The 27,460-nt window shown below is 38.7% G+C and overlaps 2 protein-coding genes across 2 annotated transcripts in view; one reads left to right on the forward strand and one right to left on the reverse strand.

The window, feature by feature from the left end:
* LOC135709813 (uncharacterized) overlaps positions 1-10,667 on the reverse strand; it is a 33,649-nt gene extending 22,982 nt beyond the window's left edge. Inside the window, exon 1 of the mRNA XM_065232222.1 lies at positions 10,138-10,667. Within this exon, the coding sequence (XP_065088294.1) occupies positions 10,138-10,155 (18 nt within the window). The 5' untranslated portion in view covers positions 10,156-10,667. The remainder of the gene's footprint in view (positions 1-10,137) is intronic.
* Positions 1-27,460, forward strand: part of LOC135709803 (uncharacterized) — an 81,280-nt gene that overhangs the window by 35,589 nt on the left and 18,231 nt on the right. Inside the window, exon 2 of the mRNA XM_065232199.1 lies at positions 10,684-10,969. Within this exon, the coding sequence (XP_065088271.1) occupies positions 10,827-10,969 (143 nt within the window). The 5' untranslated portion in view covers positions 10,684-10,826. The remainder of the gene's footprint in view (positions 1-10,683; positions 10,970-27,460) is intronic.

The following is a 27,460-nucleotide window of genomic DNA, read 5'->3' on the forward strand; positions in this document are numbered from 1 at the left end:
CCATCATACAGGTAATCCGGAGCGTCATTCGAGGAGAAGTACCCTAATTAAAGAGAGATTTGACTTCACTGCAACGACATACCTGCGTGATGAAATGATTGAACAAATAATAAGTAAGGATTTTACGGATGATTAGGATGGAAAGAAAGATTTCCTGTCTTCAGATGAAGATTTGCGAATAATTTTGATAAGGGGTCAACATATCCCCTATTCTGTTGCAATTTTCTTAACCAGCATGCCGAAAGGAAGTTTGGAATGTGATATTTTACAATAGACGAGCTATAAATAAAAACGGATCGTTATATTCGCGTTTCAATGCTTTCCACAATAGCCGTGATCGTCTAGTGGTCGGGACCCTACGTTGTGGCCGTAGTAGTAACCCAGGTTCGAATCCTGGTCACGGCAATGACTATCCTTGTCCTGGAGTGCAGGGAAGTTTTTAGGACGATAATAGAACATAATTTCACAAAATGGCACAATAGATGAGAACTATAAATATATACGAATGAGAGTCAATGTTGTGGGGAGACGTCACTTCTCAAGATGGTTATAGATCTCAACTCATAGAAGCTTTGACTCTGTCTGACAAATGTCACGATGGATTACTCATGGAAGCTATGACTCTCTGACAAATGCAGGTGATGAAAGGATAGAAGATTTTGAATAAATAAGGATTTTACGTATGCAGAGTTGGGATGCGTTGAGATGAAAAAGGAACCATTGGAATGGAACAAAGATTTTCTGGGATGATTTTCAGATGCAGATTTGTGGATAATCTTAGAAGAGGATGAGGATGTGACGTTTTGTTACTGTGTAGGCTACTGGTGTGCTGAAAGAAATTCTCAAAAATAATGTGACACAACAGATGAATAATAATAGAAACGAAAGTGCTGTTTATTATGTTACTACAATCTTCTTAACCGACATACCGATGGGAATTAAATGAATTTCTCAACATTACACAATAGATGAGCTATAAATAGAATCGGTAGGAAGGATACATTGGCGTTTCAATACTCAGTTTTTCACAATTCCTCGATAGCCGTGATCGTCTAGTGGTCAGGACCCTACGTTGTGGCCGTAGTAACCCAGGTTCGAATCCTGGTCACGGCAATGGTTGCACCATTGTCACGGAGGGGGTGATTTTTTTTTTATTGAACGGCAGTAGAACAAAATTTTATATTACGTCGCAATAATACAAGTGGTGAAATTCTTTCGACACGGTGAGTTGTATTCGTCGCTAGCCTGTTCATAGTGTTTCAATGACCATTCTGTCACAACTCCCGAAAGCCGTGATCGTCTAGTGGTCAGGACCCTACGTTGTGGCCGTAGTAACCCAGGTTCGAACCCTGGTCACGGCAATGATTATCATTGTCACGGAGGGAGTTTTTTTTTGCGGTGAGCAACTACTACGTTTTTTATAATGCATAGGTATTACAAATTTATGAACTAATGATTTAATTACAATCTGATGCCTAAACTTCTTGACGAGGATTTGCATGAAAAAAGATTTGCTAAATCGATTTTGATAAAAATACTAATCAAAATCCTGGTGGTGAACTATCAGCTATAATCATTTTTTTGTTAATATTCATGTTCAGTGGAACGATAATGATCCTACTGCAAACCTCCGTATCCTCCGAATAAAATTCGTTCTACTGTTTTATTCTTTCGACATTGTAAATTTATTTGGTTTGTTTCTGATTTCAAGTGTTAAAGTTTAAGTCAATTTGTTTTGAAACCCTTGATAGCCGTGATCGTCAGGACCCTACGTTGTGGTCGTAGTAACCCAGGTTCGAATTCTGGTCACGGCAATGATCATCCTTCTCCTGGAAGGAGATTTTTAGGACGATAGTAGAACATAATTTCACAACATGGCACAATAGATGAGATAACTATGAATATTTACGAATGAGAGTCAATGTTGTGGGGAAACGTCACTTCTCAAGATGGATCTGGATCTCAACTCATAGAAGCTTTGACTCTCTGATAATGTAATGTGGGTGATGAAAAGGATAGAATAAATAAGGATTTTACGTATACAGAGTGGGATGCGTTTGGATGAAAAAGGAACCATTGGAATGGAACAAAGATTTTCTGGGATGATTTTCAGATGCAGATTTGTGGATAATCTTAGATAAGGATGTGTCGTTTTGTTACTGTGTAGTTTACCGGTGTACTGAAAGAAATTCTCAAAAATAATGTGACACAATAGATGAACTATAAATAGAATCGGTAGGATACGTTGACGTTTCAATACTCAGTTATTCACAATTCCTCGATAGCCGTGATCGTCTAGTGGTCAGGACCCTACGTTGTGGCCGTAGTAACCCAGGTTCGAATCCTGGTCACGGCAATGGTTGCACCATTGTCACGGAGGGGGTAATATTTTTTATTGAACGACAATAGAACATAATTTCACATTACGTCGCAATAATGCAAGTGGGGAAATTCTTTCGACGCGGTGAGTTGTATTCGTCGCTAACCTGTTCATAGTGTTTCAATGATCATTCTGTCACAACTCCCGAAAACCGTGATCGTCTAGTGGTTAGTACACTGTGTTGTGGCCTCAGTAACCCAGGTTCGAATCCTGGTCACGGCAATGATTATCATTGTCACGGAGGGAGTTTTTTTTTGTGCGGTGAGCAACTACTACGTTTTTTTATAATACATAGGTATTACAAATTTATGAACTAATGATTTAATTACGATCTGATGCCTAAACTTCTTGATGAGGATTTGCATGAAAAAAGATTTGCTAAATCGATTTTGATAAAAATACTAACTCAAAATCCTGGTGGTGAACTATCAGCTATAATCATTTTTTTGTTAATATTCATGTTCAGTGAATCGATAATAATCCTACTGCAAACCTCCGTATCCTCCGAATAAAATTCATTCAACTGTTTTATTCTTTCGACATTGTAAATTTATTTGGTTTGTTTCTGATTTCAAGTGTTAAAGTTCAAGTCAATTTGTTTTGAAACCCTCGATAGCCGTGATCGTCAGGACCCTACGTTGTGGTCGTAGTAACCCAGGTTCGAATTCTGGTCACGGCAATGATTATCCTTCTCCTGGAAGGAGATTTTTAGGACGATAGTAGAACATAATTTCACAACATGGCACAATGGATATGAATGAGAACTATAAATATATACGAATGAGAGTCAATGTTGTGGCGGAAACGTCACTTCTCAAGATGGATCTGGATCTCAACTCATAGAAGCTTTGACTCTCTGATATTGTAATGTGGGTGTGAAAAGGATAGAATAAATAAGGATTTTACGTATACAGAGTGGGATGCGTTTGGATAAAAAAGGAACCATTGGAATGGAACAAAGATTTTCAGGGATGATTTTCAGATGCAGATTTGTGGATAATCTTAGATGAGGATGTATCGTTTTGTTACTGTGTAGTTTACCGGTGTATCGAAAGAAATTCTCAAAAATAATGTGACACAATAGATGAACTATAAATAGAAACTAAAGTGCTGTTTGCCATGTTACTACAATCTGCTTTACCGACATACCGATGGGAATGTTATTAAATGAATTTGGTAATATTACACAATAGATGAACTATAAATAGAATCGGTAGGATACGTTGACGTTTCAATACTCAGTTATTCACAATTCCTCGATAGCCGTGATCGTCTAGTGGTCAGGACCCTACGTTGTGGCCGTAGTAACCCAGGTTCGAATCCTGGTCACGGCAATGGTTGCACCATTGTCACGGAGGGGGTAATATTTTTTATTGAACGACAATAGAACATAATTTCACATTACGTCGCAATAATGTAAGTGGGGAAATTCTTTCGACGCGGTGAGTTGTATTCGTCGCTAACCTGTTCATAGTGTTTCAATGATCATTCTGTCACAACTCCCGAAAACCGTGATCGTCTAGTGGTTAGTACACTGTGTTGTGGCCTCAGTAACCCAGGTTCGAATCCTGGTCACGGCAATGTCCCTCCATGATACTGCGGCCACATGGAGGCAGATTTTTAAAGGTCCAATTGTGTTTCAATTATGTAAATGGTAGTTACCCAGTGCAGTTGACCTGTTGCCCAACGGGATTTTAACTTAGAATGCATTTGTGATCCGAATGATAGGGCCGTGCGTTATCTCATTAAATCATGGTGTCACTTGCTATTGAATGTAATCCGCTTGATTAACTCTTTGTGAAATTGAATCTGGGAAATGATTAAACATGTTTAATGCACCAAGTGCAGCCGGACGTGACCAGGACCCTACGTTGTGGACGGTCACGGTCTTGTAAATCATTGTCATGGAGTGGTTATGTTTTTTTTTTAATTTTTCACGTCAACAGTGTTGCAAAAAGATTGTGCCATTCAAACTTGACAGCCTGCGTTTTTTATTTATTCGCATTGTAGCTGGGAATAAGTCTCCATCATTCCGGATGCGACTAGCTCGATTCTTGTTCCAGTCAGGGAAATTTGATCATTTTCGAAAAGGGATTACACACAGTGTTGTGTTTGCTCAAGTGAGAGATAATTTTTCAAGTATTTTGGAGCAGATTTCATCTAGTAGTAGTAGATTCCCAGATGAACATAATTATGGAAGAATTAGACAATGGTACAGACAAAGGGTTAAGACAATTTTTTTTTCCTTTATTTAAGAGATTTTTAGCCATAGGCTAGTTCATCTCTTATGGGTTAAGACAATGTTGTTTGCAATATCTTAAGAATTTTGGCTAATTCTAGGGGTAATATCTCTTATCAATTTGATTTTGTTTTGTTGCATAACCATTCTAATGAGAAAGTTTATTGTGGTCACCGGGATAGGTATCCAGTATTTAGGTTAGGTCACATGAAGCAATAAGCCATAAATTGTCCTCAGAAAGATATTGATTTCACTAATTTGATGCATCTAGTTCCACTTCCTAAAAGATTTACGATATTTGATGAGTGACCAACATATCGGCACTGTGATCAAACCTGACTTTATTCGACATCGATTCCTTGTCGCCAATCACTTCAAAATCCATTCTATATACCAGAAACTCAAAATTCAGACTCTGACAAACATTTGGACTATGGAAACAAGTAGTTTTGCTTGTTAAATCCGTTCCGTTCTTTGATGAACATTTTGGGTTTGATTACGGTAACCGAAACTGCCTTCGTTTGGTTCTACATATGTACTTTAATTTGCCTACTTAGCCCAGGACCGAAAGAATTCAACAAACAATTACAACAACAACAACAACAACAACCAAAAGTATGATCCTACACGTACCGGTGAAAAGAGAGATGAAACCATTGCCTCGTGTTTTTGTATTGCTAGTGTAATGTTAAGTGGTGCGCAAAAACTGCATTTTTTTTTCCTTTGGTTTGTTTTTTCCGTCGATCTTGTTTTCCGTGCTGAGCTCTAATGCTACCGACGTGCCAGGAAGGCAGCTCTTACACCTGGACCCTACCTATCGACCCATCAACTCATGAACCGGGGACCAACGGCTTTACTTCCATCCGAAGGAAGGCGTGATCAGAGATGTTATGCCTCAGAACATCCCGGCGGCGCCGACTGGGATTGAACCCAGGCCTGCTGGGGTGAGAGGTAATCACGCTTACCACTACACCACCGGCGCCGTTAAAAAAAAACTGCATTTGAATAGCGTCATTCCCGCTGGTTCGAAGATTATGATCGTTTGTTGAGAGATTTGGCACTTTCCCACTTGTTGCTGCTCACCATCGTCGGTGTTCAAGTGATCCTATCAACCATTGACCGCTTCCTCGAAACTGCGCTCATCGTCGTCGTGGTCTATTGGAGGCGATGTGCTGGGAGCTGGGATTGTGTTGGGTTATCTTGAGATTGATTTTATTTGTGATGGAGCTTTTCCACTTGCTTGGGGGAGGCAGCGTGTGATAGGATAATTTTGACATTTTATAGGCAGAGTATTAACTGTGCATTAGTTGAATGTTCACTCACGGCGGCGCTATTCATATCTCCTGTGGATCGTGAGAGTCGTGCATTTCTTTGCTTTATGTCATCTTTGATAAAATTCGACTAATGCTTTTGTTTTATTTTGGAATACATTGGAAACGATCCATTTTAAAGGGGGAAAGCACGCGGTATTCATTGAGTCGCTTATAAATACGATTTTGCTATTTGCACAACCTGGAACTGGAACCTGGAACTGGAATAATCTTGGTTCTTGATCTTTTTCATTGAACTAAGTATCAAGTCAATCAATCATTTTTTTAAATATGATAAAATGTATCCAGAAGAAATTGATAATTTTCCGTGAAATTACCAGTGATGAAAAATGCCTATATTTAGGTGCAACCACATGAAAACATATTTAAATGTCCAAAAACTAAACAAAACACTCAGTAATCATGTGAAACGATAGCATCGTCATAACCTATTTATTTAAAAACCATAAGTTGCCAATTTTCTTAAAAGTAAGAATTTAATTTCCTTATTTACGTTTTGACGTAGGACTACGTCTTTAATATCTATACTAGAGGACACATAAAAAAAAAAAAAAAATCAGACATGTAACGAAAAATCCCAAACACGGACGTAACGATAGAGCGCAAATCGAACAAACGGCACATTGCGCATGCTCACATGAGCGAACTCAATGCTCGGTTGAGTTGAGCGCTCACCATTCCACCAATGAAAGGAAGGGAGGAGAAAAGCAGCTATAATAAAATCCCTCGCCAAATCGTTTTCTTCGTCGTTTGCTTTTGAGCAACAGACGGATAAGTGTCGGGCACGACGTATGAGTGGAAAAGCACGCATCGCACCAATGCGAAGACAACAGACGACGACGAAAGCACCCACATCGACCAGAGGAAAGGCTTCCCGCAATAGGAAGCATGACTAGACCACCGTCCCCAAGTAACATTGCTAGTTTTATAAAAGTTTTATAGCATTATACAAGTCTGAATCGTGGTCTACAGAACCCTCATAAAACCAAAATTATTACTTGGGTCATCCGGGCGGCATCGACTTGCACGCACTGGTGTGGCCACTATTTGAAAAACATCCAGCCCTTTTCAGGGCCACAAATTCAAAAACGAAAAGAGTTAAAAACTAAATGATCAACATATTGGTTCCGTCCACTAGTGGTCCTACGTCAAGCTTCCGTTCGTGCCGCTAGGCACAGGCCCATCTACTTTCATGTGCTGCTTAAATGCAGAATCTTGATGCTTCAATATCAATATTCTTAAGAACATTACTGTCAATGTTCAGCAAACAAAAAGAACTAACCAATTTATCAGTTATACCATTGCCAGGCATACCGTTGTACACACTTAGTTTTTTCTACCGAGCTCGGCAAAAAAGTTTTACTGAGATCTCAGCAAACATTTCAATTGTTTGCTGAGATTCAGCTAAGCATTTTCCGAGACTCAACAATCAAATGTCACTTTTGCTGAAACTTATTTTTGCCGAGATTTGCACAGCCGAGCTCGGTAAAAAATACTAAGTATGTGGAAACTAACGATTTTAAATTGGCTCACTACTTTACTAGCCTATTGGTCCCAAGCAAATTGATTAACGTAAAACCATAGAGGTAACTCTAAGACCATAAGGTCATGAAGAAACGTGCTCAGCTTTTTGGCTCAGCGCTGGTACTATCTATGGTCCCAAGATAATCGATGCACCCCTCGAAACATTGGAAAATCCACGAACCCCTCATTTTATCTGTCAATTTTTCATAGCGAATCAAAACAAACATAGTATAGTACCAGAATTTCGACTAGAACGGGGTACGCTTATAGATGTACTTGGAACCAATAGGATAGTCAAGTAGTGAGCCAATTTAAAATCGTTAGTTTCCACCGGTTGGTTGTACCATAGAGGTAACTCTAAGACAAGTAGGTCCCGAAGAAACGTGCTCAACTTTTTGGCTCAGCTCTGGTACTATCATAGAGGTAACTCTAAGACTAGACGGTCTCGAAATAACGTGCTCAACTTTTTGGCTCAGCTCTGGTACTATCTTCGGTCCCAAGCTAATCGATTCACCCCTCGAAACATAGGAAAATCCACTAACCCCTCATTTTATCTGTCAAACTTTCATAGCAAATCAAAACAAACATTGCGTAGTACTAGAATTTCGACTAGATTGGGGTACGCTAATCGTTTGCTTGGGACCAATAGGCTAGTCAAGTAGTGAGCCAATTTAAAATCGTTAGTTTCGTATTGATTGTTGGTACTATCTTTGGTCCCAAGCTAGTCGAATCACCCCTCGAAACATAGGAAAATCCAATAACCCCTCATTTTATCTGTCAAACTTTCATAGCGAATCAAAACAAACATTGTGTAGTACTAGAATTTTGACTAGAATGGGATACGTTAATCGATTTGCTTGGGACCAAGGCTAGTCAAGTAGTGAGCCAATTTAAAATCGTTAGTTTCGTATTGATTGTTGGTTGTACTCCTTTAATCTAGTACCTCAAAAGGTACAATATGAGGAAGAAACTTAAAAGAGTACAACGAGCACTCAGTCAGTAGCTCAGTCAGCACGTTTATTCTTCCGTGATGGTACCCAGTCCTTGTTTTGAATGACTGAGCGTACATTTTCTATGGAAAAATGACTCGATTACATGCTGTGTGAGCGAAGGCAAGCGGTGTGAGTCCAATGTCATTTATACAAGGTCTGGGCCAAAGGGCTTATTGGTATAAGTGACATGTGGAAATGTTTAGTGATGTTCGTATTTCATCGCGATGTTTATCTTTTTACACGGAATCTGTTGGCAGTGACGTGTTTCTATCTGTTCGCAGTATGTTGACAGTGACGTGTTTCTATCTGTACGCTGTATGTTCAGCAATGTTAACAATATTTTTGTTTCTAACACCAGCAAGCTGCCTGTTGGCTCAGACCTTATATAAAGGTCATTGGTGTGAGTCGCCTGTTCGTGAGTGACTGAATGTTTTTATTGGCGCTTTTATTGCCTCGTCCTTAACCGTTTGGTACAAACGGTCTGGACAGAGCAATGAATTGAATAGTGCAGTGCTTTCACACTCAACCTAAGCAGTCAATAATTTTACGCTCTGTTTGTATGTCTGTACAAGGTCTTATACCGGTGGAAACTAACAATTTTAAATTGGCTCATTACTTGACTAGCCTATTGGTCCCAAGCAAATCGATTAACGTTCCCCATTCTAGTTAAAATGCTAGTACTACACAATGTTTGTTTTGAATCGCTATGAAATTTTGACAGATAAAATGAGGGGTTCGTGGATTTTCCTATGTTTCGAGGGGAGCATCGATTAGCTTGGGACCGAAGGTAGTACCAGAGCTGAGCCAAACAGTTGAGCACGTTTCTTCGGGACTCACTAGTCTTAGAGTTACCTCTATGGTCTTATCGGTGTCCTCAATGACCTTAATGTACAATTACTCAAAGCTAATGTGCTAAAATACGTTTTACCTCAACTCAACAATTGGTGACTAACATGCACAGATATATCATAGAGGTAACTCTAAGACCAGAAGGTCCCGGAGAAATGTGCTCAACTTTTTTGCTCAGCTCTGGTTCTCTCTTCGGTCCCAAGCTAGTAGATGCACCCCTCGAAACTTAGGAAAATCCACGAACCCCTCATTTTATCTGTCAAACTTTCGTATCGAATCAAAACAAACATAGTGAAGTACTAGAATTTCAACTAGAATGGCGTACGCTTATATATTTACTTGGGACCAATAGGCTAGTCAAGTAGTGGGCTACGGGATGGGACAACTTAATTTTGGTATTTTTCGCGACATTTTGTGAGCAAAGTGATGGTAATCGACAATCGATTCTAGTGTAGGTATGCTCATTTTCACTTAAAAATCTAATAGGACTGTTATGCCAATTAGGGCAGTGAATGATGTGTCTAACTGCCTGTGTGTATTTTTTGTACTTTTCTACCTATTATCTAACACTTAATGCTACCAAAAACGGAGGTACAGATTTCACTAGTTCTATATCATAAGCAATTGAAAGATAAGATAGTATCAAGTAATGCAGAAGCAATGTTACTGCCGTAACACAGTCGTGCTTAGTTCAATATACAAATTTCCTCGATTAACACATCAATACATCGATACGGTTCACATAAGTAATTGCTGCCCACAAGTTCCTGGGGAATTAAGTCTTCCAGACAACTACGGAATATCACAAGTATGTAAACTCACTTTCACAAGGTGCGTCATTTTCACGAGCTGCTTTCGAACGACACTAGATTTTTGCTCAGCCGCTACTGGCAACGCGTATCCATTTGGTGGCAAATTAAATCCGTACACTAAGTCCAGATCACCGGGTGAACCTACCTTTATAGGTTTTCCTCGGAGGTCCACTTATCATCATCGCCATCATTCAGGAAAAGCTAGCTTTCCCCCTACTTGCATCGCCATCGGCGTCGGTGTACGATTAGTGAGAGATCGCTACTGGAGGAACAGCTTTGCCGTACCGCGTGTACATTGGCCGGAGATCCACCGATCATTTCTTGTGAGTCTATATCTTTTCTGGTTTCCCATATCGAGCGGTGGTATGAAGTTATACTGAGGGGAAATTATTCAATATTATAACTACTGGAAAACTCGTTCCTTTTAGTTACTGTTTTACGAAGCTTGTTTGTTAAATGGGGATGATTAGTGCAAATATTTGAACTGCCCTTGCCAGCTCAGCTGGGCCTTTTCCTGTAGGTGCATTTTCATAAATTCGTTTTTTCTCTCTTCTAGGGTTGCAACGTTCGAGGACTGCAAGTTTTCGAGATCACCGTTCTGCCGAGTCGGGAAACGTTCCGAAACATTCCGGATTTGGGGGGAAAGGTCTCCTTCCTTCTTTGAAATAAACAGAAAATCAGAAAACTAGATTCGGAAGCATGAGTGTCATAATACGGTTGCAAAATTTGCCCTGGTCGGCAAATGCCCTGGATGTTCGTAACTTTTTTAAAGGTCTCTCCATCCCGGACGGCGGAGTTCACATCGTTGGCGGAGAAATGGGCGATGCGTTTATTGCATTCAGGTTTGTATATCGTTAGTTTACTCCAGTCGTAATCTTGTCTCTCCTTGTCGCAACGAGAAGTGTGTTTTAGCTATCAATAAGTACAAGAAACATTGCAGCAGCAGTTCGGCTCTCGTACGGTATTGGGTCACGCAAGGGGTTACGGCTTCTTATGTCCACGCAGGCGGCAGTAGGTTGTTAGTTGCGCAATGCATCCGATCAGTAAACAACTTTCTTTCGGGAAACTGCATATTTTTATTCTCACCGTCAATCTTGAATTGTGTAACTGGGTGAATGTGATGGAAATTTCGCATTTTATGTGACTACCGGACAGCTCGACCTGTCGGTTGAACGGTGATGAATATTTCTACGACAATGTATGTCGCAATCTTTCCGGTTACTCAACGCCATCTGTTACCGATGATGAACATGATTATCCAGTCAAAGCGGCTAGTTTGAGTACACCACTATAATAGCCGCCGATCAAGGAAGACATCTCTAGAAAACAAATGTCTGCTGAACGCATCTTGACCATCGTCATCATTGCTTGCATTTCCACGATCACTGGATTGCACTCTCTGATATGGATGCTGCGTGTTGTTTATGGTGTAAGATTGATAACGATGTCCGATACCGGTTTCAGGGTGCGCATTGCTAGTTTTTCTGCGCTTTAAGGCTATGGATGACTTAATAGCAAGTTTTAAGTCGCACCTTTTTTTTCCGCGCTTGTTCGTGTTGGGTTTCACTTTCATTCACGATCAAGTTCAATTAGCTCTTTTATGCCAGTGGGCCCGTGTGTAGGGCATTGATCGCGCGGGTGCACGGATCAGATGGTAACGAGATAAAAAATAGACTATAGAGCTTCTGATAATGATATGAGAACTACCCATTTTGCGACGGTTTGTAATAAAGAATTAGAAGTAATAAGCAGTTGCTTTTCGTTGACTGTTGTTCCGTGTTAGAGAAAGGATGCCAATAAAGATTTTGCTATCGATGATTGATGGGAGCGTTACAAGCTTCCATACTAGGAAGAGAGATTTCCTCGGGAGCTGGTTTTTGTTTTGCTGTAACAGGTAAGTAAGCGCTGCGAATTGATTCATGATGGAATTAAGGATGTATGTACTCTTCAGTGGTTTTTGCACGAACTGCGACTGTTGATTGCCAACGACAAGAACACACGCCATTTTCCAATTTTGGCACCACGGCTTCATTCGTTGTTTATTTATTACTTTTCAAAGTTATGTAACTAGTGTTCATCAGATATTATTTCGTACAAGGTTTAAGTGAAAATGAAGAATGATCAATTGAAATCACAGCGTAGACGCCTCAAGGTGAAGGTGGGATTCAAATGTCTAAGGTCCATACAAATTTTCAAAACAATATAAACGATTGTTCACGCAGGGGGAAGGGGTTTCAGACCTCTCAAACACTGTTGTATATGTAGTTTATGAATTGCCCCGGTCGTGAGATTCGTGTCGGATACATTTTAAAGAATGCAGAGATACCAAAAATCAGGTTTTTGGTTCACTGAAAACGAATCTTACTCACAGAGTGAGTCACTTTTACTCATTCGTATGGAGAAATTTCTAAAAGCGTAGGTTACTCATGCTCTTAGTGACCTACGCTTACGCCATACGAATGAGTAAACGTTACTCATAACTGAGTAAAAGAAACTCACTCCCTGAGTTAGTTTCGTTTTCAGTATTGGATTTTTCCCTAATTCAAGACCAACAATTGAAATGACCTTAACTCCATTTTGTAAACAAACCTTGTAAGACCATTTTCTTGCGAACCGAAGTCCGCAAAGGCAAACCAACATAATGATCAGGTAGGAAAAATTCTCCTCTATCCGATTGTGGTTTAGGTTTGCGAATGAACAGAGTTGGTAAATATCATGCGACGATGAGAAAACAGGCCCTCTCACTATCACGAGACGAAACTACCTATCATTAGCTTTCTTTTCATTTTTCAATGATCAAGCACTCATGAGAATAATTATTATTCGGTTTTGACATCAACATTTCTAACTGATTTAGGTGAATTTGAGCAAACAACCGTATGTAATCGGTAGAGTGAATGTATTATTAAGATTTCCTCGGTACAAGTAAGTTTAATAGCATTAAATGAACTATCAATTACGATGATTACAATACTGTCACGTTCTGTCATGAAAAAAAATTCGATGGGATTTTGAAGAAAATCTCTATAATCGTTTTCTCATCCAATGATAGTGACAGAAGTATCTCTGTAAATATCGCGTGAGATCTTTCATTGAAAATGGCATTTGCCAGCCCTGGTCTTGAATTGATGCAGATACATTTGTTAACGTATAGAAATGTTGTAGAACTATGCTACCCATAAAGCACAACAGTCACATCTTTGCTTGATTTCCTATAGGGCTGTACACATTCCACGTGGACAGTTTTTGAGAGATTGTATACACCCCCCGCCCCCGCGTGGGCAATCATTCATACAAATTTATAAAAAAAAACATATGGACTGTAGACGTTCGTCAACCCTCCTTCCCCCTGAACTTTTCCACGTGGTATATGACAGTCCCTATTCTAATGGGACAGTAACGCGCTTATGGGTAGTATGTCCCTGCGAATTATTGGAAAAGCATTTACAAAATTATTTATGAATTTGCATCTCTATTGAAAACTACTTAAACTTTAATAACCTTATCTTGAACAAAACTCTATCCCTCCCAAAATCTGACGGCTAGTAAAACAGTGCAGTCACCTTTTGGTTCATGGGAACATTCCACCTTGGAGCAGATTTTTTTGCACAACAACAACAAAAATAAAATGCGTAAATACTTAATAGTAGTGAAATAAATTGAATGAAAATCAGCTTCTGGTGAATTAGTATTGTATATGCTAGGTGTAGTTTTTTTTTTTAAATTTTCGTATTTATTAATCTAAATCATTTGTCAGCATTACAGACATCTGACGGTTGTAGGACAAATGGTCGAAAGGACAAAATGTCGAAGGTACAAAAGGTCGAATAGACTACTAGAGTCGAATGGATAAAAAAGGGGCATAGGTCTTCTGGACAAAGTTATGTACTACTACCGAAGCTGTGGAGATTTGGAATCAAGCCGGACTTGCGCACCAGCTCAAGCGGAACGTTGTTAGGAGGGTTGCCAAGCTCGTTGTGACATGGCAACGCCAAAGTAAGGCCTTCAAATAGAAAAATCAGAGCTATTGCCAGCTTTGAAGATGTGTAGGATGCGGTTGAGTTACTTCTTCAACATAAGCGTGAACCACATCGATGAAGAGCTACGAAACGATACTGTCCGTGCAGAATTCTGGAGCCAGCAGGTGACAAACAAAGTTCCGGTTGAGTTTCCGAAAAGCTTCTCTAGCAGTGTACCATTGATATGCAAGCAGCTTCGGTAGCCACAACTTGAATGCTTTTTCCGATTGAAAGTTGTTGGGTTTCATGCTTGAATCGAAAGTACCTGATGACGGCCAACTCCGACGGCAAACGTTTTCTGGGGATAATGCTTCCTCGCATTACCGGTGATGAGATCCGACTTGAGCTTGGTTTTTGGTGACATGATTTTCTTTTTTGGTTCTGCTTGCTACGGCAATCATTTGTATTTATCGATTTCAATGATAGTTTGATTTGCTGGTGGACATACAACAAGTATTGAAATTCTGAACTTTTCTTTCCACAGTAAATCACAAATAACTTTTTAACAGTTAAAAATGAGGATAAAGTGTCTTGGGCAAATCTTTTGCTTATAAAATTTCCCATATTTCTGCTGCATTTGATTGATAATAACGCTATGTTTGATACCCGTTTTTGATGATAAATGGCAGTGATGTACAACAAAAAACATCATTTTAGATAGATTGGAGGCGAACCAGCCCCAGGCTGAAAGCCTCCCTAATAAAGATAAATTAATTAATTAATTAATCATTTTAGATAATTTGAAAAATTGTAACTAACAAATTGGACACAGAACATGCCGTAGCAATTTTTTCTCATATATGTAGTTTTGACCCTTGGAAATCTGCGAAAAATATAAAAGGGTGAGATTTCACTGAAATTTAAGGAACTAAACATATTTATTGGATAATAGCCTTTAAAAGCCTAGATAATGGACTTTTTTTTTTCAAAAATATCGTCATTTCACAGAGTTGCCGCCATACAAAAGTTTGTTTGTAACACCCTTAGCTATCATTTAGAGGGTGAGCCCCAGATTTCCAGACATAGTACAATTTTGTGACACCCTACTGGGTACTAAGATCCCAGTATTATTATTTTTCCTTCTTTTCTAGACTGCTCGTGCTTTCATCGATTTTGATTTTTATTATTTTAATATTCAACGTAACGGTGTCTCTCCACTATTTGCCATCTGGCCAAGAAGGCTTCCCTAATAAACGGTACCATAAACTAACGATATAATAGATGGTACGACCATACCACATAACATTGGGATGATATCCCGAATTGGTGGTTAGGCGCTTCTTATGGTTATTGTTTATGCGGGTTAACAACAAAATGTACCACCATTCGATTTTTTCTGCTTCTTTGAATCATTCAATGTTTTTTTTCATTTAACCTTTTGTCCCCCTTCTCATAATTCGGCATTGTATTCACTCGATCTCTTGTCCCCCTTTACATAATGCGACTTTTTTTCCCGCTTTGAATTATTTGACTTTTTGTCTATTTCACATTAGATCTTTTGTCATTCGACATTTTTTTTTTATCTCTCTGTGAATCATTCGACCTTTTGTCTCTCTGAATGGTTCAAATTATTCGAGTTTTAGCCTCCTCTCTCATTTTGTCCATTCAACCTTTTATCCATTCGACATTTTGTCCGGTCGACCTTTTGTCTATTAAACCTTTTGTCCATTTGATCTTTTGTCAATTCAACCTTTTGTCCATTTGACCTTTTGTCCATTTAACCTTTTGTCCCCCTTCTCATAAATCGACCCTTTGTCCATTCGACATTTTTTCCTCTTCTCATCATTGACCTTTTGCAACTTCGAGTTTTTGTCATTCGGTCTTTTGTCTTTTGACCTTTTGTTATAAAATCCATCTGACGATTATGGAATAGCTTATATCTATCATCGATCAGTAAATCCAGTTTGTCGATGGAATGATTATGATCCTTAATTGTGGGATGATAGTACTTTTCGTTACGCGACATGAACACAAAAATTGCTTGAGAAAATGAAATACCGTCTTCTGTTTTCAGTGAATGTTTTTATTGTAATATTTTATTGATCTTGAAGAAATTCTTTCGCCTATCATGTAATGAAACTTTCAGGCCTGTTCTGCGAGCGCGCACACTCCCTCACTAGTGAGGTGACAGAAGTCACGTTGAGTCGTGTGAGGTAGGTCATTCATTACTTTATTTGTACGCAGCGTCACCTCAAACGACGTGACTTTTTTCACCTCACTAGTCAACAATCCAAACAGTCAATTTGAACAAACAAAATGAGCTTTATCAAGCCTGTGGGCTCTGCCGAATAGGAGGTTTCGGAAAACAGGCGAAAGGTGTGAATGCTGCTGAGCTTCGTAATGCAATTTGTTCGATCCGTTGGAAGGTGGTTCGCTAATTGTCCACGGGATTATTTTTGTTCAGGAAGTCTAGTGAGCCAACCTGGGATGAGCAGAAACCGGACGACATTTTTTAGCTTTAGAAATACTGGATACAGGCCCTAAAAGAATATGAAAATGGGAGAATTCCTCCATGCTGCTTCCTGGAGTACAGTGCCACTTGTTATGATTTCCGGATGTGTCATGTTTATGTCCGCGGCTGTTGCCTCTATTCACGACCGATGCCAAATATGATGTACTCAGCTGTTTCAAAAATCAAATTTGCCCCACTACTGTAAGCGTATAACGGCAGTACAGCCATAGAGGTAACTCTAAGACTAGTAGGTCCCGAAGAAAACGTGCTCAACTTTTTGGCTCAGCTCTTCTGGTACTATCTTCGGTCTCAAGCTAATGGATTCACCCCTCGAAACATAGGAAAAACCACTAACCCCTCATTTTATCTGTCAAACTTTCATAGCGAATCAAAACAAACATAGTTTAGTACTAGAATGTTGACTATAATGGGGTACGTAATCGATTTGCTTGGGACCAATAGGCTAGTCGTTAATTTCGCTGCGCTAGGAATTAGACAGCAATTCCGAAAAACCATTCAAGCCAATCATAGGGGAAAGTGGGGTAAGACAAGCTTCGTTGCAATGTGTGTAGGCCGTTTCTGTAGTATCTTCTCATGCTGTGTTCTGCAAAATAACTTGAAACAATACATTGCGATTAACAAAGAATTAGTTCCACGCCAAATGACGAATTGGAAAAACTCGACCTTCTCCGATTTACATGAAACTTCGCAATAATTCTTTGTTATGGCCAATCATTTACATTTTTACAAAAATTCTGCCATTTTGGATGTTGTATTTCTTCAAAATCAATTGTCGCTCGAAAACGTCGTTTATGATCGAAATGACGTCTTAGACAAAGTTGTTGATAAAAATAAATTCTTGCTGGAAAAAATATACATGGTATTTTTTTTTTAATAAAAAACATGTACTGTGTATATTTTACAAAGAAAGACTGTACTTCTATCAACAACTTTGACTCAGACGACATTTAGATCAGAAGTGACGTTTTCGTGCTACATTTTATTAAAGAATTTCAAAGATTGATTTTTTTGAAAAAAACGAGATCCAACATGGCTGAATTTTTACAAAAATGTAAATGATTGCTCATAAAAAAATAATTATGCATAGTTCCATGCAAATCGGAGAAGAACAAGTCAAACTTATTGTTTTTTTGAGCATCTGAAATTCGTAATTTTTTTCACTATTTGACGTGGATTTGCCGTCTTCAACAAACTTGTTTTGCATATTGTTGTTACAGCTGAAAACCGGAAAAAGCCACTAGGGAAAACCTATTTTACTCTCGTTCTATACGTTATACATAATGTCGGAGGTAGTGTGCTGTAATCGCACAATGATGCGCTATAATGCGCACTACTTCCGACACTATGTATAACGTATTGAACGAGAGTAAAATCGGGGCTAGTAGGTTTGAAGCTGTACCGACAATAGTTTGCAGAATCTGATTTTCAGGTATGGGCAAAGTTAAGATAAGGGAAATGGCTTCAGTGGTGTCAGATTGTTTTCAAGGTTTTAAATAATTGGTATTTACCGATATTTACTATTTTAATTAATGTCATATTTTTGCCGTTTTTGAAGGTGAAAATTTAAAGCTATGAAAATTTACTCCCCAGTCGGGATGTTCTGAGGCATAACATCTCTGATCATGCCTTTCTTCGGAAGGGAAGTAAAGTCGTTGGTCCCCGGTTCATGAGTTGATGGGTCGATAAGTAAGGTCCTGGTGTGAGCCTGCCTCCCTGGCGTCGTTAGCATTGGTGCTCAGCACAGAAAACAAGATCGACGGAAAACAAATCAAGGGAAAACAAAAAGAAAAGATTTACTTCCAGTCGGAAGGAATTCACGGGAATGTTAGAACTAGCTTCTGAAGGCAGCTAAAAAAATTCCAGAGAACAAAGAACGAAGCTCTTCTGCAGGAAGTTTTGCAAAAGTTCTATGATAAGTTGGAAAAACATCCGGGGAACATTCAAGAAATATATTTTGAAAAACGTCTGAGAAAATTTAAACACAATTTTGGAAAAAAAAAGAATGATGACACATCCAGAGGAACCTAGAACGAATTCGGAAATCGGAAGAAAATTCAAGGAGAAGCCAGGGGAAGCTGGAAGTGTGTTAGGAAAAACCTAGAAGCCGAAAAAACCTCCGGGGAAAGCTTATGGAGAAACTTTTAGATGAACATAATTTTCTGGGAGAATTCGATAGATACTTCCGGCAGAAGTTTAAAATAATTTCCTGGAGTTTAAAAAAACTTACTGGAGAATATAGAAGAACCTTTCGAGTGAAGCCAGATGAAGCTTCGGCGGGAAGTCGAAATAACTTTCCGAGAGTAATCGGAAAATAATGCTCAAGGAAAAATGAACATTCCACGGGAAAGTTGGATAAAACTTCCAAGGAAAGATTCAATTAACTCCAGGATGTTAAAAAATGAACATTCTGATGGACCTATTTGGTCAGGGGATAAAAGTATTTCCTTAGGTGTTGCCTGATTCCCATGGATTACCAGGATAGACCATCCACTTGTTTATCGATCCCTAAGTAGCCAAAAATAGTCGAAAGAATATCAAGCATAAGATGAATTGTATGGTGCTTTGTGTTTTGTGAAGGTTCTAAAACATTTAGGGTGGGTGAACCAGTAGTGGAGGAGCTAAGACAATTTAGTTATTATGGTTATTTTGCTTAACGACGTGTTCTGGGTATAATCCAAACCATTTGTAGAATGGTTAAATAATTTGGTTTATCATCCGTTTATGGTATTTTTTTATTAGGGGTACCATTTGTATACGTTCAACTATAGCTTTCAATCTGTATTTTGCTAGGAATGTATTAGATCGTAATTAAATGGTAAACATTTTGGAAAACTTGTCCTCCATTAATAGGAACACTGTTCTAGTAGTAGTTGTAGTTGCTAACGTTCGTTCCTATAAAAGTGGAATGCATTGGTTTCTTATGGGTTCAACTATTATAGGCACACTACCGCAAGTATAGGTGCAAAGGAGTCAAAATCTCAAGGTAAATAAATTGTGGGCTAAATTTAAGTTATATTAGGAGAGCTATCGATGAAAAATAACCTTATCCTGTTTTTCCTCATTATTCGAACACAGTCCCCGTATCGCAACTATAGGCAGGTACACCACTATTACTGGAACACCCACCCTAGATACTCTGAAAGTTAAATGTCTCTCACAATAGTTTTCTCTGAAATTTGAGGGTGCCAGCCAATAAAAAGCCGGTATAAATCTTAGTTGAAGATGCTAATTTCAAATAACAGACTAAAGTGGTAATTTTTATACGATAGATGAGGAGATGAAAGTACACACCAAAAATCTGAATCAAGTTCCAACCAAATGGATTACTGATCTGCTTTCAACAAAAGTAGTTTTTACTGACTACCCTTATAAATAAATAACCATACCCGAACGATATCCCAAATGATTGAACTTTTCACAAATGGTTTGGATGATACCTTGAACACGTCGTTAAGCAAAATAACCATACAAATTTTATTAGGGCAACCAGCAATCTAAACATTTTAACTGGAAGCTCAGTAATATGCGAGGGGGACGACTCTATCTACGATGCAGGAAAGATTGTGTTTTGCTGTGGCTAGCTGCGCGCAGTAGATAGAAAGAAGATTGACGACGATTCTGACGATTTCCTGCAAAAAGATGATGCGCGATGCAAGTAGATGCGAGAAATGAAAGAAGATTTTTCGAAGATTGATCCGCTAGTGGAAGATTTGTTGAACTTCTAGACTTAAGATTTAGATGTGTCGCCCCCCTCGGTAATATGCAAGATCTGTCAAATATGGGACCATTTTTATGTTTCACATTCCCGCGGCATTTTTTTTAGAATTAAGAAGTGCTTTTTAAACAGAATTATACTGCTTATGCTTGTGAAATCCACTACGAACTAGTAAGTAAGTGAATTAACATTATCACTAAGTGAATTTAGCTAGGTTTATTATCTTGATTTCAGTTAAAATCCTTGTGAGAAGTGCTTCTGAATCTTTGCTGAAACACATGGATTATTGTTCCATTAAGCAATTTTGATAAAAATAGGATTTACCAAATAAACGAACTATACATATAGATTATATTTATATTTAACTCTTAATTTGACACAATCTAAAAAAACTACAAGGGACAGCCCTAAGGGGTTGTACGCAATGATGACGTAGGACTACGTGGTCTTATATAATAAATCTTATTTGTTAACTGCAGCAGAAGCTTGTGTCTTGTGTGAATAGGAATTTGAGCGGAGTTCTCTCTGTTTATACTCTTTAGTATGACGCACTTGACGTAGATGGCCCACTGCCACTTACGAAGAGCTACTGATTCTGATCAATAGCGGTGCGGCTTCTTCCTCCTTCTATGGATGCTCGTGTGGGCTGCAGCTCGCTGCTTGCAGGCAGCCTTTCGTTGCGTACTGGAAAACAAGGTTCAATACCACGCGCCGAAAGCACTGCTGCTGATACTGCTGATGATGCCGACGACTGGACACCACCACACACGGTGATTGGAACTGAATCCAATCGGCGGTTAAGGGCAGCCTTGATAGCTAACTGCTTGCGGGGAGCCTTTCGTTGTGTACTGGAGAACACCACCACCCACCACGGGGTGATTCAATGAACACCGTTGGGTGAGACCGTATGTAATACAAACTTTGAAATCTGTGTTAGAGAAATCGATTTTCGCAGGCAATCGCTGATAATTTTAAAAACTTTCGTGCAATTTTCAAAAGTGACATTTTGAAAAATGATAAGATGCGTAGAAATATATCTGATCGAATGGTGATGCAATTATTGAAATTGGTCCAGGGGCAGCTGAGTTATTCGTGTTCAAAATCTTTCATAATTTTGTTACATTTTCTATTTACACAAAGTGTACCACAATATAGAAATCACAGACGTAGTCCTACGTCAAAACAAATGAAATTGCAGTAAAATATTTATTATGCAGTTTTACCATAGAGGTAACTCTAAGACCAGTAGGTCCCGAAGAAACGTGCTCAACTTTTTGGCTCAGCTCTGGTACTGTCTTCGGGCCCAAGCCAAACGATTCACCCCTCGAAACATAGGAAAATCCACTAACCCCTCATTTTATCTGTCAAACTTTCATAGCGAATCAAAACAAACATTGTGTAGTACTAGAATTTTGACTAGAATGGGGTACGTTAATCGTTTGCTTGGGACCAATAGGCTAGTCAAGTAGTGAGCCAATTTAAAATCGATAGTTTCGTATTGATTGTTGGTTTTACTGAACAAACCAGTGAAATATTGCTGGTTTTGCAGCAATGAGCTGTCAAATGAGCTACAATATGTTTTGCTGGTCGTTCAGCGATAATATTTTCAGTTCGGCAAAATCCAGCAAAATTTTGCTGGTTTAAATGAGTGTGCATAGAGTTGATAGTTCCGTTAGAGTACGGCAGTGTGAAAATTGTATATAGGGAGTAGTAAGCGAGCAAGGACAACTTTGAGGAAGGTACGAATCGGGTTGATCATCTCTCTTTACCAAACTCCTCAGTTGGAGAGGGATGGTTGGCTTTTCAGTTCAACGGTGCTTCAAACCGCTAGAGTGTTTCATGTCCGACGTTTCGGTCTTTTGACTTGGTCTTCTGCAGGGAATATTTAGTTCAGTTTAAGAATCTTTTCTACTAATATTTAAACTCAAACTAGTCATGATGGAGATCCCAATCCCTGGATAGAAACGTTGACGATGATGAACTGTAACATTTTTACATCAAGACTGACAGCCGAAATAAAATTACTAATTCTTTAAATTTTTCAGAATGTCTAGACTCTTCTGAAGTTTTCGGAGGTTTCCTGAAGTAATTGTGACTGCCCTAAAGATCTCTAAACTTCATTAATGTTCTATAAACCTAAATTTCCTACAGGATTTTAAAATGTGTGGCAATTTTTTCAAAGTTTCCCTAAAGTTTTTGAAACTTCATTTAGGGGTAAGAGGGGCATAATTAGCATCCTGTACTTTTGCCATTATTTGTTCAAAACTAATTAATTTGTAGTAGGTTCAGTATCATATTGATGTTGAACGTACTACCATAGAGGTAACTCTAAGACTAGAAGGTCCCGAAATAACGTGCTCAACTTTTTGGCTCAGCTCTGGTACTCTATTCGGTCCCAAGCTAATCGATTCACCCCTCGAAACATAGGAAAAATCAATAACCCCTCATTTTATCTGTCAAACTTTCATAACGAATCAAAACAAACATGGTGTAGTACTAGAGTTTCGACTAGAATGGGGTACGTTAATCGTTTGCTTGGGACCAAAAGGCTAGTCAAGTAGTGAGCCAATTTAAAATCGTTAGTTTCGTATTGATTGTTGGTACTACTATTTGTTTGGAACAATCAGAAATTAAAGGCTAAAGTACAGGATGCTCTCACTTTGCCTCTCCTCCCCTAAGTTCCAGATTTTTTTCTGACGTTCATGTGACTCTTAAGTTACTAAACTTCTTTCAAGTTTTCTGAACTTTGTTCTTGGAACATCTGTAAAGTTCCTGCAATTATTATGAAGTTAATCGAATGGACCTGAAGTTCTCAAATTTTTCCTGAAGTTTTTGGAACTTTCCAAATTTTTCCGGATGTTCATGGAACTGTCATGACATTCTCAGAACTTTCCCGAAGTTCTCTAAACTTTCCTTTTCTAAGACCCTTGAACTTACCTTAGGTTTTATCTTCCTAAAGATCCTTGAACCTACCTTAAGTTTTCTGAAGGCCTTGTAAAGTTCCTGGAATTTTCTTGAAGTTAGTGGATCTGTCTTGAAGTTTTCTGATCTTCATCTAAGTTCACGTAAATTTCTTGATGTAGAACTGAACAGAAGTTCTGAATGATTGAAAAAAGAACAATGTGTCATCTGGACAAAATGGACGTTTTTGGTTGCTAGTGAAAAATTGACAAAAAATAATGTCATCAAATGTATGTATGCGCCCTATATATGGGTCAATTAGACCGACATTAAGGATGCTAACCTGGTGTATGAATGTTTGACAAGCAAATGCATATTTTCATTCCGTTTCCCATACATTTTTTCCATACTAAGGTACATTGGGGCAAGTTGAAACGCGCGAGGAAGTTGAAACGGTAGGTGTATCTCTTAGCGGTAGTGAATAATCTCTGAGATTATTAATAAACTAGTAATTTGCGGCATCTAGGCATTATGTACTATGCCGCTCAAAAATAATTACAGTGAATATTGAGTTCCGCTAAGAGATACACGTCCCGTTTTAAGTTCCCGCGCGTTTCAACTTGCCCCGGTGGCCCTAGGATCATTTTTATAATGTGGCCACTTTATCGGTCAATCCAGATTATCCGGAGATCCAGAATATGGCCACTATACCCCAAAATATAGTTTCCATATAAAATTCGCTTTGATCTCTTGATTCTGAAAATCATAGAAAAAATCGCAAGGTTCTAGGTCAATTTTTATAATGTGGCCACTTAATCGGTCGTTCCGGATCCTCCTTAAGGCCAGTAGATTTTACCTGAGGGCGTATTTGGTGTCTTTACACCATATATACTTAGTACTATCAATTTCCAGTAATATACGTTAAGTAAAGTGTAAAATTATGTCGATAGATAGTGGCATTTCCTACTTTACCGGGAATTCGGGTTGATCCTGGCCCTCTATCTCGGTACGCAAAAGTCTCCGGCCAATGAGACTACCACCAATCGATTCAACAGAATTTTTCGTTTGAGAATATGTATAACATGTTGACTGAAACCGTTTTGCAGCCGAGATATTCAATTTAGTCGCGGTTTTGTCAATTTTTGCCCAGTGTGCACCGGTTCCAACTCTTTCCGGCCGGTGATAGATCGATGCATTTCACATCACGAAAAGCTAGGTTTCTGGTCTGTCTTTGAGGGCATTATAAAACGCTAAAACACAGGACTTTTATTACCCTATGAACACAAATCAATCAATCCGATTTATCCTTGCGAATCCAAAACATTCAAGGTGTCAGAAATACCGGGTTGCCGGGATGGGTATTTTACAAACAATCGCAGCTTGCTCTATATAAGTTTTTTGCACCGTCGGGCTTAACCTTAATCTGATGACAGTTCAGTGGTACTGTTTGCGTGGACTTAGTCGATTTTTTCTTGGGTAGATTTTCTCGATTATTTTTCAGACTGCAGTGAGATGTAAATCACACTTCTGCAATGTCCACGAGCAACATCCTTTCACCGCGCTGTTCCTCGACAATTTTCATGTTAAAATTCGGAAATTTCAAAATATTTTTTCTTTCAAAAAAAAAACGACAAAGTGCTTGTAAATAGTACCACTGAACTGTCAAAAAGGTTCAGCCGATTAACACTGAGTTCATTCGTGACGTCACGCTGCAGAACCTAATAACCGGCACACTGACAAAAAAGATGACCCAAGATTGATGTGCGGAGTGACCTACCCCTTGCCGTAGGCTCTTATGGATGGGACAACCTAGTTTTGATATGTCTAGCAACATTTTCTTTTCTTAAATCCCAAAATTTCTTGCTTCGCACACTCTAAAATGTTTCATAAGATCTTATATGTAATCAAGCTGAAGATTTTAAATTCAATTTTTTAATTCAATGTCTCTTTGTTTACAATTTGGTCTAATGACCCATTTTGTCGAATAACGTACGGTCTAGTGACTTTGAAAAATGACTTTGTTTCTCAGTAAACTCTGGAGCTTTAAAAAAGCTATGCTAAATTAATTGTGTATCCCGAAAATAACATTTAGGATTGGTGTACCAGTTATGACCAAACATTCCTATTATGCTGTGTTCCAATTATGGCCTGGCATTATGGAATTTCCATAGGCCATAATTGAAACACACCATAGTAGGAATGCATAGCCATAACTGGTACGTTTACCCTACTATGGATCACTTTCAGTTGGCTGACCCTGAATTGTGGGATAGTTTTGCTACTGAAGATGTTTTACCCACAGATAACTTAGGGGAACTGGTTCAAAGGCTGAAGAATACGTCAATTTAATTTGTGAAGTTTCGGTTTCGATTTGATTGAAACATTTGTAAACTTTCATGCTGTTATCACTACGAAGAACATGTTAAGCTGTCTGATGACAGATATTATGAAATGGCTCATTAGAATACATAAAATAACAGACAATACTTCTATGCTAAGACTAAATAATTTTATCGTGTTGTAAGTGGTTTGCATGGTACAAAAACAACTGTGATACATTAGCTTAAAAATCGTTGATCTTTGAATTTGACTTTTCACTTAAGTTGCTTTGCTCGAAGCATTCTGATTATTCGTCGTATTCTATATAGGTTTTCCTACACTTTAGAACAGATTGATCAGTTTGCTTCCAATTACCTCTCATAGCAGACTTGTATCTCTGTATGGTTCTAATAACGCGTTGATCCGGGAGGGATGACTCTATCTAAAATGCAAGGAAGATTTGGATTTGCTGTCGTAAGATACGTACACTCTCAGTATCTAGAAATAGGATTGATAAAGATTTCCTGAAAAAAGATAAAGCGCGATGCGAGTAGAAGAATTTAGATGCAAGAATTATGCAGTGGATATAAAGGTTGAAAAAGAAAAAATCCGGACAAGTGAGCACGAAAAAATCCGGACACGGGTGGTTTAAAAATGCATTTTATTTTTCATAGCTCAATGTAACAGCTATATATTAATAGGTATTATGCTTATTGGAAGACCATTATTTCAGTCTTCCTTCTTACTATAGGTTCGAACTTTTCTTCGTACACGGCTTATCATCTTTTGCAAGAGCCCTGCTCCACTTGTTTGGCTGCCAAATTCCATTTCCGCTTGAAATCCTTTAGGTCAATTGCAGGTCCACCCTTTTTCTTCAGTATGTGCTTCACAATTGACAAGTATTCCTCAATTGGTCTTAGTTCCTGTGACGCCATTTTCGCTGTGCCACTGTATGGAGGAATTTGAGTAGTGGCAACTTGTCAAGTCCGGCCAGAATAGGCAATCCACCTCATGATGCCCCACAAAAGGCAGTAGTCTCTTCCGTCCGCACTCCTCCTGGTAAATTTGCTGGTTAATGGTCCCAGATGTAACGAAAGTTTCGCTTTTCAGCCCGCATCAGCAGATTGCTTGCCAGACAAGGAATTTTTTGGGAAATTTCTACTTCCTTTTTTACATTCTTCCGGGGCACTTTTCCAGCTAACCTGCCCAGGAATTTAACAAACGAACTGATCCTGACAGCCAATGCCTACTGTGATTCTATACACTCTTAGCACAAACAAAGTGACAGATGACTAATTGGTGAAGAAATCAATTAAAATAATGTGACAGTGAATAGAATTTTCTTAGAAGCTTATGCCATCAGTCACCAGATGGGCTAGTATTTTTGTTTTGATTTGAACAAAGTTGATTTTGTGAGCAATGATCTTTGACAGTTTGCACACTGTATGATTTTTTTTTAAATTTTTTATGCATTTCAGTTTTAAATAGAGTGAAAGAGATAGAACCAAAACATTCTAGTACATTTGGTGAAAATGCTAGTACAATGCAGTAGTAGTGTTGCCATGTGGTACACTGAAAATTGCAATAGCAGGTTCGTCACCAAAGTTTTCGAGCCGCTCCGTCTGTCACTTCGTTTGTGCTCTTACCTTGATTCAGTGAAACTCAAAAAACGCCTTAATGGCAGCGTTTTTGATGTGTCTGGATTTTGTCGTGTTATATGTAATATTTTGTACGATGCGCTTCTGCGACGTTTATAGATATTATTAGAAACCCGTAAAAGGAACCATCTGTTGAATGGCGAATTTTATTCTTGATGACCACCAGAGATACAATAATAATGATGGCTTAAAATCACGTCTAAAACTATGATCAACTATAACAATTACCTTTGAGAGATTACGGATGA

This window comes from Ochlerotatus camptorhynchus, unplaced genomic scaffold, assembly GCF_037179485.1.
Source record: "Ochlerotatus camptorhynchus isolate MF236.1 unplaced genomic scaffold, CSIRO-AGI_Acam_v1.1 ptg000365l, whole genome shotgun sequence".
NCBI lineage: Eukaryota > Metazoa > Arthropoda > Insecta > Diptera > Culicidae > Ochlerotatus > Ochlerotatus camptorhynchus.